This window comes from Eleutherodactylus coqui, chromosome 7 (genome assembly GCF_035609145.1).
Source record: "Eleutherodactylus coqui strain aEleCoq1 chromosome 7, aEleCoq1.hap1, whole genome shotgun sequence".
Lineage (NCBI taxonomy): Eukaryota > Metazoa > Chordata > Amphibia > Anura > Eleutherodactylidae > Eleutherodactylus > Eleutherodactylus coqui.
The window spans coordinates 212,666,130-212,678,457 of record NC_089843.1 but is presented as its reverse complement, the minus strand read 5'-3'; the positions used below and the strand labels follow the sequence as shown (position 1 = coordinate 212,678,457).

Sequence of the window (12,328 nt, the reverse complement as noted above, 5' to 3'; positions counted from 1 at the left end):
TTCATCATCGTATTCTAATAAATGAAGTTGGCTGCGAGTTAGAAATTGATGTGGCTATTATCGGCAACTCGGAATGTTGATATGGCTTTTTTATATTTTTTTTTTTTGGATATCTTTCAAGAAAAGTTACCATCGTTCATCCTATAATCTGACTATACATATGCAATTTTTTTTATGCGGAGTTCAAAGGAAGCGGGTGGAAACTTAACCCCTTTCCAATCCAATTTGTATCCTAGTTTTCCTAGGGGGCTTACTCTTCTTCTGCCGTTATACAACAGCGCCATCTGCTGGCTAAAGGCAGTACTGCATGAGGTGACACGTTGGATAGGCTCCGACAGCAGAGAGGCTGGCAATATACAGTAAGAGAACCCTGTTGGACGTCTTCCAACATCGGAGCTGTACAGCCTTAAATCATAATGTCTTCAGACATCAGACAGTGGATTGGAAAGGGTTAATGTGTATGGGCACAACCTTACAGCCCCCGCCCAGTTGATACTTGACTGGGAAGATAAGGATCCAACAGACTGGATTTTTTTTTACCAGTCCATTTTTTTGATTGCCAGCTATTGAATGTATATCCTAAAGTGAATGTATATCTATATTTTTACTATTAAAACTAATTAGTGAAACATGTTTTTTAATCCGTTTTATTCTGATTGTGGAATTTCTTAAATTGTATTGTCTGTATGTGACTATGATGGCTGCCATCTTGCCTTTGCTGCAGCAATATGCTTTACAGCAGAGAAATGCTTTACATCAGTCTCATGGGCCACAGACACAAGGGGCAGGAGCTGACCCAGTGCAGAGGTCATTATGTACGGAAGGGGAGTAGATGAGCTATAACCTTCACCTATTGTGAAAGCGAAAGAGAGATCTCTGTCACTCCCCTCCCCCTCCCTCCCCCCCCCGAGCCTGCTCGGACGAGAATGCAGTTACTCGAGAAGTGTGATGCTCGCTTGAGTAACTGCCTTATCCGAGCGTGCTCGCTCCTCTCTAATTACTACTAGTGTGAGAACTGCAAGATTTTAAAATTCTTTTTAAATATACAAAATGATCAAAAGTTTAAAAAATGTAAGCAAAAAAAAAAATCATGTTTATCATAAAAATGTTATTAAAATGATGTTAATTACATATTTCCTTTAAACAGCATGCTGCAAGCCAAAATAGTACAAAACCAAATGTGGCGTAAAAATATATTTCAATGGGTTGTAAAGGGGCATATTGACACTATTTAAAGGGATCCCTGCTTGGGATTCCATTCCATGAGCCGGAACAGAGATCTGCTCTTACAGATCAGGTGAAACCCAGCTTGTCCATGCAATACGTAATGCTACATTTCTCCTGTATGACCGGCCGCCGTACCGCCCCGTTTTAGATTAGTTGAAGCTTCATTTCTACAACTTGGGTCCCAGGGATATGATGCAGCTATTGTGATATGAAGAAGAGTTAGGATAGTAAAAAGATCATCCAAAAAGGTAGGGGGATTGGACACCTTGATAGAAAGCTAAAAAGTGTCAAATGGTAAAAAAAAAAAAAAATTCATACACATCACAAACTTTTTTTTTTTCTCCGCAGTAAAAGTTATAAAACTGCCCACTACTTCAAATATAAAGAAAAAAAGTTTCCCTTATGTTTTCATATAGTTACAAAGTTTTCCTGCAGCAATTGTATTAAAAATATATGTTTGTTTCTCTAAAATAATCCGGTAACTTCAGGCATTCTGTTCTCTGCTTCTCTGTACCTCTTCAGCTTGCCATCCATCTTGTCGTATCTGCCTAGGACCGGAAGACTCCCACTGCACACAATGTACTGATCCAGAGCGCTCCCTACAGGCCGTTCAAGAGTACAGGGGAAAGCCTTATGGGAGTTGTGTGCCTCAGTGCGGGCAGCACTTTTATGTGGACGCTACAGGAATATGTCGGGGTAAGATACTGCTAATGGAATTGGTAGCCGCTACAGGCTGCATAATACCGTTACAGAATATGTGTGTCCGGAGTATTGTATACGGGCCATGTGAACGCTTGCTTATTCAATTTGCTGCTATGGTAATGCAAGTAGTTCATACAATACAGCCAATAAAAAGGAATTCAACTTTTTTTTCCTTCTGTTAAACCAGAATATCTCTGAACACAGAATAATAATAAAAATGCGCAAATGTGAAGTACTTTGATATTACAGGATGCATTTTCATGCCATAGGACAAGGCTGACTGTAGGGGTCTTCGGTGGGATCAGAGATAAGAAAACTTCTTCTTTCATGGTCACAACTTTATCTCCCATATCTCCGCAACCTCTCATGCATTTACCTACTTAGGCCGGCTGCACACGGCCGTGGCGGAGCCCGTCATGGCCCCCCCCAGCGACCCCAATACTTACCTCCGGATCCGGAGTCTTCCGTCACGCTTGACGCTTCGGCGCCGTATGACACGCCCACAGCGTCATATGACGCAGCTGGCAGTGGGCGGGGAAGCGGTATCACACTATCTTCTGCTGTGCTACAGCGGAAGATAGCGTGACGGACGGGCTTCCATTGACTGCAATGGAAGCCGTCCGCGCGTACACCCGCGGCAAATAGAGCATGCAGCGGGTGAGGACGGGTGATTTCACAGTGCGGAATTCCGCAATGGAATTCCACACCGTGAGCATTGAGCTATTAGGTTCAATAGAACCTAATAGCTTCAGGTAACGCGGTGGGAATCCGTCCGTGGGAAGGAGCCCTTATGTGGGAATTATATTATTAGCCTTACTATTATGAGTAGAGATGAGCGAGTATACTCGCTAAGACACATTACTCGAGCGAGTAGTGCGTTAGCTGAGTATCTCCCCGCTCGTCTCTAAAGATTCGGGAGTCGGCGGGGGAAAGCGGGGAGGAACGGAGGGGAGATCTCTCTCTCCCTCACCCCCCCCTCCCCGCTCCCTCCCACTCCCCGCCGCAACCGGCGCCGGCCCCCCGAATCTTTAGAGATGAGCGGGGAGATACTCGGCTAAGGCGCTACTCGCTCGAGTAATGTGCCTTAGCGAGTATACTCGCTCATCTCTAATTATAAGGCTTTCTTAATTTTATGTATATCGGATTAATAAAGAGTTCTAGCTAGGAACTTTTTTAATCACCTGAGAGTATATGGGATAAAAAAAAATGTCTGCTTTCTTCCAGAATCGGCACCACTGATTTTCTTGGACTGTTGTGGTATAGAAGTTCAATCCTATTCAAGTCAATGGGGCTGAGCTACAGTATTATACACAATGTATTGACAAAGCTGAGGCTGTTGCTGAGGCTGAGGCTTTCCTAATGCCTGACCAGTACTTTAATACAACAAATATCATCTACATAGTGTTTCAAAAATCTTCATGATGACCAGAGCTCAAGCCATAGATTCTTTGGAAATAGTCATAAGAAATTCCTAGTTTTGCCTAATTAATTGTAAAAAATGATATTGCTGATGGTTAAAGGAGTTGACTAAAATGGAGAATAACTGAACAACTGCACTCAAAGGAGTAGGAGGGTCTCATTGCTCTGGCTAATAGAAGGTGAGAGGGTCCGCTAACAGAGATCTTGAAAATGGTAAGAAACTGAAAAACTGTACTTTAGAAAGTCTCCTAACATTTCATTATAAACTGAACAAACTTTTGTATATGAAACATTACAATCATAACCACTAGAGTTGAGCGAACGTACTCTGCCGAGCTTGATGCTCGTTCGATTATTAGCGTACTCGATGGTGCTCGATACTTGAACGAGCATCAAGCCGTGTTTGACCCCGCCCCAGTTTTTGGCCCCTCCCTTCTGTGACGTGCCTGTTTTGGCCCCTCCCCGCCATGACGTAGCACGTGTCCCACATACAAAATGATCGAGTCTCCCATTGTAGTCAATGGGGTTCGTTACTCGAGTAGAGCTGTCGAACTTTTACGAAAAGCTCAACTGAAATAACGCGGACCCGAGCATTTGGGTGCTCACTCATCTCTAATAACTACCATCGTTTAAAATTGCTCACTCCACTGGAATATACATTTCCCTTCCTTCATTAGGAAACCATGTAGAAAGATGGGAGTTACATGTAAAATCAGTAACTAATCATCATTTACTTTCATCATTTACTTTGGAAGTAAGATGTATGTCCGCCAAGATCTGTTTCTCTGGGATATCCTTTGACAGTTACATGAAGAACAGCCAAATTGTAGTCAGCAAACAGTTTACAAATATTTAGCACTCAGTGGACACATTCACAGGGCCCTGGGCGCACAGGATAATGAAGAGTGACGGTGCAGTAATTATAAAAGTTTTCTTAGCAACTTCAAACTTTATTCAATTACTCAGATTTCCAAGTCGATGTGTAGAGCAATAATTTCTGATGATTGTTCATATGAAGCAAATCTAGTAATGCAAAAGGAAATAAAAAATGAGAAGATTTTGTAATTGACTTCGCATCTAAGAACATGAGAATTGAACATCCAGAAGTACACAATAAAGTATGTGTAATGTGAAAAATAAGAGAAAAATGATTTGGCCCATGTTATTTTGAAATCTCTCCTTTAATAAATAAACTGAGTCCGTAAGGCCCTTTTACACGAAACGATTGTCTTAAAAAAAAACAAAAAAAAAACGTTCAAAATATCAAAAACGAACAATAATTATTCGGTGTAAACGCAGCCAGTGATCAAACGACGAACGATAAATCATTCACTTTCGTTTATCGTTAATCGAATGCAGGCATAAAAATCACCATTGGCTCGTTCACTTATTGTTTGATAACAACTGAACGATTGGGTGACAGGTGAGTTGGGGCAGTTAGCAGGAGGGAGCGGGGGGGGGGGGGGGGGAGAGGGAGAGAGAGATCACACTCCGTTCCTATCCACTCTCCCCTGCCGCTCCCCGCCGGCAGCCGAACCTTTTCTCCCGAGCGGGCAGTTACTCGCTAAGGGCAATGCTTGATCGAGTAATTGCCCTTAGCGAGTATACTCGCTCATCTCTAATAACGAGGCTTCCTAAGCAAATTCTGCCATTGTTTGCTCGTTCAAATGAGAAATCGGCTGTATAAACAGACCCATACTGAGGAGTCTGCTACACTTGGCTAACCTTCTTATCTACTTTGTATTTAATCTTCTTGTAAGTTACATAGAGAGATGTTTTGGCTGCTCTTCTCTTAATGAACTCCGAGTTGCAAAAAAGACTTGCACACTTAGTCAAACCACAAGAAAACTGCATCAACGCCTAGCTATCTATAATCCTCTTTTGCATTGTTCAACCACCCCTAAACCTAGTCTGGAAAACATGTAGTACATGCCCTCCCAACATGTTTCACCACACAGGCCTTATCAAGGCAGCTCAGGTAGGCTATAGTGGGACATTTCTGTTGATCAAGTTGCACACCTTCAAGAAGTAGGCTCCCACCTCGGATTACACATGAATGGTCCTCTTCTGGCAAGAATGGCCGTCATAGCTCCTATATGGAGATGAGCGAGCGTACTCGGAAAAGCACTACTTGCTCGAGTAATTTGCTTCATCCGAGTATCGCTGTGCTCGTCCCTGAAGATTCGGGTGCCGGCACGGAGCGGGGAGCTGCAGGGGAGAGCGGGGAGGAACGGAGGGGAGATCTTTCTCTCCCTCTCTCCCGCCCGCTCTCCCCTGCTCCCCGCTGCGACTCACCTGTCAGCTGCAGCGGCACCCGAATCTTCAGGGACGAGCACAGCAATACTCGGATAAAGCAAATTACTCGAGCGAGTAGTGCTTTTCCGAGTACGCTCGCTCATCTCTATTCCTATACATTCACTAAAATGTATTTGCCCATGCTTAACTACATTTCACTTTCGTAAAGCCTCTATTTTTTGGGCGGGAAGGATAGTAAGGGTTAAAATTATGGTTTTGCCACGCATTCTCTTTATTTTTAGAATTTGTAGCGATTTCTGTTCCCAACCTTTTCTTCATTTTGGGCGGCACTCATGCTAGAATTACATTTTCTACTTTCGCTAAGCCCTATGAAATATGTGGTATGAAAGCCTCTGGCGTTAGGAAACGTTGTTTTCATGCAGCGATTTTGAACTAAATCAAATATTATGGACATCATCCTCAAATAAATGGTAGGTATAGAGTCCACCGTCTTAGTAGTTCCTTTGATTTCTCTTTTGGGGGTTAAGTCTCCTTTGTCATCTCACTCCTTGCTCAGCTTGCTAATCTCGCCCAAGTCTGGCTGCATGATGTTTCCTCATCGGTATCTCTGGTTCCAATCTTGGACTTGCCTTTGTTTTTTTTACCCTCCATCCTCACAGACTGAATCTGGAGCTTGGGAATCTCAGGGCATAAGGAAAATTTGCAATTTATATGAAAATAATTCTATATTAAATTTCCTACACTTTCTAAGTCTTTTCCAATAATAGTAGTATGTTTTTGCCTTTCTAAGATTGCAACAATCTTCAATCCCTAGATATTAATAAGTCTACTTTCCCCAAGCTCGCCTTTATTTTTTTCCTTTGCCTACTTGAGCATCCATGGGCATTTACATCTTTTATGACGATTTTTTCCCTAGCTTTTAAAAGCAAATCTCATCATATGCAACTATAGAAATAAGACTTTAAATATCAATTCCATCTCTCTCTCTCTCTTCCTCCCCCTCTCACCTTTCCCCCTCCTCACCCTCCCCCCTCTCCCCTTCCCCCCCCCTCCCCTCCCCCCTCCTCCCCCTCTCCCCCCCTCCCCCCCTCCCCCCTCTCCCCCCCCTCTCCTCCCCCTCTCCCCCCCCTCTCCCCCCTCTCTCCCCCCATCTCTCCTCCCTCTCTCTTCCCCCCTCTCTCCCCCATCTCTCCCCCCCCTCTGCCCCCTTTTCGCTCTCCCAACCTCTCTCCCCCTCTCTCCATCTCCCCCCCTCTCTCTCCCCCCCTCTCTCTCCCCCCCCTTCTCTCTCCCCCCCTTCTCTCTCCCCCCCCTCTCTCTCCCCCCTCTCTCTCTCCCCCCTCTCTCCCCCTCTCTCTCTCCCCCTCTCTCCCCCCCTCTCTCGCCCCTCTCTCCCCCCTCTCCCCCCCTCATCCCCTCTCCCCCCCTCTGCCCCCCCTCTCTCCCCCCTCTCTCCCCCCTCTCTCCCCCCTCTCTCCCCTCTCTCTCTCTCCCTCTCTCTCTCTCTCTCTCCCTCTCTCTCTCTCTCTCTCCTCTCCTCTCTCCCTCTCTCTCTCTCCCTCTCTCTCCTCCCCCTCTCTCTCCTCCCCCTCTCCCCCCTTCTCTCCCCATCTCTCCCCCCTTCTCTCCCCCATCTCCCCCCCCCTCTCCCCCATCTCTCCACCCCTCTGTCCCCTCTCGCTCCCCCAACCTCTCTCTCTCCCCCCTCTCTCGCTCTCTCTTTTGGGAGGGACCAAAAGCTGGGGCAGGGTCAAACACAATTTAATGCTCGTTCGAGTAATGAGCACCATCAAATACGCTAATACTCGAACGAGCATCAAGCTCGGCAGAGTATGTCCGCCTAACTCTAATTGCTACCTATCAATAACCTGCAGAGGAAGAAGTCTGTAGGGAGCTTCTCTGTAGGATTTGCTACGTCTGTGCAACAGGCCTCTTTGACTTGTATTTGTAAACTTCTATAGCTCGTAAATGTGATATAGACATATTACGAAAGATGACGTATCAGTATTCCAGATGTATCTTGGTATTATTTTCCATTTTCCCAAAATTTTGTCCATATTTTGTACAGTAGGAAACACCAATAAATGAAATACAGCTGCAATATGGATGTATCTATATTTTAATCACTTTCCATAGACTTCAGTGAGCACATTACTTCTGAAAAATGGATGAAACTGGTGCATGCTGTGTTTTTCAAATACATTATGTGCATATTTTCTACACCCGTGTAAATGGATTCACAGATTTTCATTAGCTCCGTATTATGGTCTGCAAAGCATGAATTAGATGCGGGGAGCTAGATTTGCACCTCTAGACTGCTGAATGTTAATGCCTATGGAAATTTTAATCGCTGTAACTAGGGCCAGGCTCACACAATGTTTCAATTCCTACCCAAGCCTTCCGTCACGGTGCTCCATCTCAATCGCCAAGAATGCTATCTACATAGAACTCTAGATTTGAAAGTTTTTTGTGGGCATTGACCATTGATGACTAAATCTGATATGCGGGAAGAAGGCTCCAGCTAGCTGTGGCGGGCGAATGATTTAAATGACAGTTCATGTTACTGACCGTTCAGGCAGAACCATTAACTATAAAATGTCAGTAACCTCGTAAATCATTAGCGAGGCATAGTTAGCCCTAGCCTTCCTCCGCATAGCGTACACATCTCAGCCGCACGGTGAATGCTTCATGAGATGGACTGTACCCTAAATCATTATCCTGATCATCCAGCAGCCTCCACAATGCCCTCCGCATTTTTTATATTGAATGTTTTTTATATTCCTTTTCTTCCAGTCCCTTCACCATTTCTTATTGCCTACTTCATGTTCCTCCATGCCCTTGACCCTTCTCATCTGATATTTCCTAACCACTGGAAAGCAGTTTCCATTTTTTTCATCCCTTGTTAAGGCCATTTGATTATCCTTCCAAAAATTGTTCAAACAAGCCAGCGGCCGAAGGAGGAATGATAAATCGTTCACTTTTCATTCGGTATTAATTTTATGCCGGCATAAAAAAAACCTCATTGGCTCACATATCCATCATTCAGTTTAAACAGTGCTTGTTCAGTCTTCCTCATCCACTTATACAGCGAATGGGAATGACTGAACGATTTCTGCTTTCAATGAGCCAACAATGTATCTGCTGTATAAACAGGCTGACCAAGTGAACAAGCGAACTAAGACCTCGTTCACTCATTCAAACGATGTATCGTTTGGTGTAAACATAGTATGTTAGGCTGAATGAAGACAATGTCCATCTGGTTCAGACTGTTTCGACCTCCTTGTTGATCCAGAGGAAGGCAAAAAAACCCCAAGAAGCAGAAGCCAATTTGCCCCATCGGGGAGTAAATTCCTTCCCGACTCCATAGTGGCAGTCACAATAATTACTCTTATAACCCCCAGGATCAATCTCTGATAGTTCCTATATGACTGTAAGATCCAGATTAACAACCCGCTGGTCACCTAATGTCTATATCCTGTAATATTGTAGCGCTCTAGAAAGACATCTTGTCCCCTCTTAAACTCCTCTATGGATTTTGCCATCACCACGTCCTCAGGCAGAGAGTTCCACAGTCTCACTGCTCTTACAGTAAAGAACCCCCATCTATGTTGGTGATGAAACCTGCTTTCTTCCAGGTGTAGCGGATGCCCTCTTAGTCTTTTCATGCTCCTCCTAGCAGAACTCTCACCAGCATTACTCCTCTTCTTCAGTGCACGCTGCAGGATCTTTGGCACATGAACCATGATGTTACAGAAAGTCCTGCAACACTTGAAGTTGTGATTTTGCATCCATTTTCTTAAAGCTTCTGCAAAAACACCGAAGTATGTAACCCTTATGCCTGATGTCCACCATCAGGGCTACAAACCTCATCACACCTCTTTATTATTTTGTATCTATTCTCCTAGACTCTATAGGCGGGGCGATTGGACTGCTGTCCTCTCATAGAGGTCGAAGTAAAACTTTGGCAGGGTGATTGAACCGCTGTACTTGCAGAGCACTTTAGACAGATTGTATTGAGGGATCTAAGCATCAAGTGCGGGCTGTGCCCATCTGTACAGATGGATCTCTCTAACTGCACAGCTCTGCTATTTTCAACTATCTGCTGAGCATTCAAAAATATTCACTCTAACCGCGGAATCTGTCTAAACTCTTGTGCTGTTCCCCTAGTTCTGGTGGAGAAGTGTCAATCCTCGTTCTGAAACCAGACGCTGGGCAACAATAGAACAACTATAGAAAAACTGCCTCATGAGATCTACCGTATATACTCGAGTATTAGCCAACCCGAGTATAAACCGAGACAATAAGTTTCACCACAAAAAACTGAGAAAACTTATTGACTGGAGTATAAGCCGAGCTATACTCGAGTATATACTAGGTAAGAAAAACCTCCATACTCCCCTCCCAGCCGGTGTCTGTGCGACAAGCTGCTTGAATTCTCCACGCTCTTATCCCCAGCTGTCCTCTCTGCTTGGCTCTGTCAGTGCTGTGTAAGTAAGCGCTGTGATTGGATTGAGCGCCAGCCAATCACAGCTGGCGCTCGATCTAATCACATCACTTACTTACACAGCACTGACGGCAGGGGATTTGAAAGCCGAGCAGGGAGATGACAGCGGGGAGAATTCTAAAGCAGCTTGATTGGCTGACGCTCGATCCAATTACAGCTCTTACTTACACAGCGCTGACGGCGTGGGATGATGGGGGATGACAGCGGAGAGAATTCAAGCAGCCTGCCACACCACTGCCTGAGACATTGACACCGGCTGGGAGATGAGTATGGAGATTTTTTTTTAAGCTTTGCCTGACTCGAGTATAAGCCGAGGGGGGCTTTTTTAGCACGAAAGATGGTGTTTTTTAACACTGTGTATTTTTAACGCGAATGTCAATAGGACTTTCTAATGTTAAAAACGCATCGCACAAAAATAGCACAGCACCAACTTGTGATGCGTTTTTAACATTAGAAAGTCCCATTGACATTCATGTTAAAAAAAAATGCAGCTTTAGGCCGGCTTCACACGAGCGTGACGGGCTCCGCCGCGGAATATTCCGCAGTGAAGCCCGTCACGGCGCCCCCCAGAGACCCCATACTTACCAGCGGAAGATAGCGTGAAGACGCTTCCCCGCCCACCGCCGTCGCGTCATGTGACACGCCCACCGCGTCACATGACACGGCCGGCGGTAGGCGGGAAAGCGTTTTTACGCTATCTTCCGCTGTGTTACAGCGGGAGATAGCGTGAACGGACGGCTTCCATTGACTGCAATGGAAGCCGTCAGCGCGTACACCCGCGGCAAATAGAGCATGCCGCGGGTGAGGACGGGAGATTTCACGGTGCGAAATTCCGCGGTGGAATTCCGCACCGTGAGCATGGAGCTATTAGGTTCAATAGAACCTAATAGCAGGGGGCAACGCAACGGATTTTTGCCGCGAATTTACGCGGCGTAAATCCGTTCGTGGGAAGGAGGCCTTAAAAAAATACAAGTGGGTAGGAGCCCACAGGGAAACGCGTCAAGCTTAGTGAACCAAGTGCATGAATTTGGCCCACACTGTGACAAGCAGTAAAGTATGCCTAAAGTGACTCCTATTATTGGATCACTGGCCTAGCTATCTAGTTTGATTGAGTTGTTTGTGTGATGTTTGTCTGTCTAAGGCCGCCTGCAGTGAGGTGTAAATTCCGCGACGGGATTTCCCCTCGGAATTTCCGCCCTTGAAAGCTGCCATAGGATTGCGTTAGCAAACGCAATCCTAGGCAGACGGCTGTAGTTTGTCCGCGCGAAATCTCGCGCGGCAAACAAACCGCAGCACGTTCTATTTCTGTGCGGGGCTCGCAGAGCGCCGCATAGAAATGTCACTCACCGGCCGCCGGCTTCGGTCTGTGCATGCGCCGGCTGGTACATGAAAGATCCGGAGCTGTGGGGCGAGGGTGAGTACGCGCTGCTCTCTGCAGGCGCTCGGGTCGGGTCCCGTGGCGAGAATTCTCACTGCCGGATCCGACTCGGCCGTCTGCAGGCGGCCTTAGGGCCTGTATTCCCCCCCCCCCCCTCCCCCCTAAATTAGATACTCTTAGTCCTACGCAGTGGATGTTATAGGCGCCTTCTTTCTTGTTAGTCTCCATTTGTGTGTGTCAGCCCTTAACCCTTTCCAATCCACTGTCTGACCTCTGAAGACATTATGATTTAAGGCTGTACAGCTCCGATGTTGGAAGACATCCGTTGGGGTTCTCTTACTGTATATTGCCAGCCTCTCTGCTGTCGGAGCCTATCCAACGTGTTACCTCATGCAGTACTGGCTTTAGCCAGCAGATAGCGCCATTGTATAATGGTAGAAAAAGAGTAAGCCCCCTAGGAAAACCAGGATACAAATTGGACTGGAAGGGGTTAAATTTTAACAGTAACCAACAAAGTCTTGCTGTTCGTTACGTCTATACTGTGAAGGGCATATTAATTCTGAAAGATAGATACAAATTACACTTAAATATCTGGACATTTTATAGCAAGAATGTCTGAACTGGCTGCTTTGGACTCTGTTCTCTTGCATAATTTTAAGAGTAATATAGCACATTTATAACCTGTACCTGATTCATCTAAAGACCACTATGGGGGCCTTATTGATGAGATACTCCTAGATGTGGGGGGAGTTTCCCTATACCTCTCCCCCTCCTGTTTTTACTGAGGTCTGTTAGTTCAGTATACATTGAGCAGTTATGTCTTGAAAATAGACATCTTATTG

The 12,328-nt window shown here is 45.5% G+C and overlaps 1 protein-coding gene across 3 annotated transcripts in view; it reads left to right on the top strand.

Annotated features, from left to right (window-relative positions):
- The window catches only part of FRAS1 (Fraser extracellular matrix complex subunit 1), a 489,520-nt gene that overhangs the window by 289,120 nt on the left and 188,072 nt on the right, over positions 1–12,328 (top strand). For all 3 annotated transcript variants that reach the window (XM_066574335.1, XM_066574336.1, XM_066574334.1), the window contains one exon: positions 1,750–1,923. In XM_066574335.1, the coding sequence (XP_066430432.1) occupies positions 1,750–1,923 (174 nt within the window). The remainder of the gene's footprint in view (positions 1–1,749; positions 1,924–12,328) is intronic.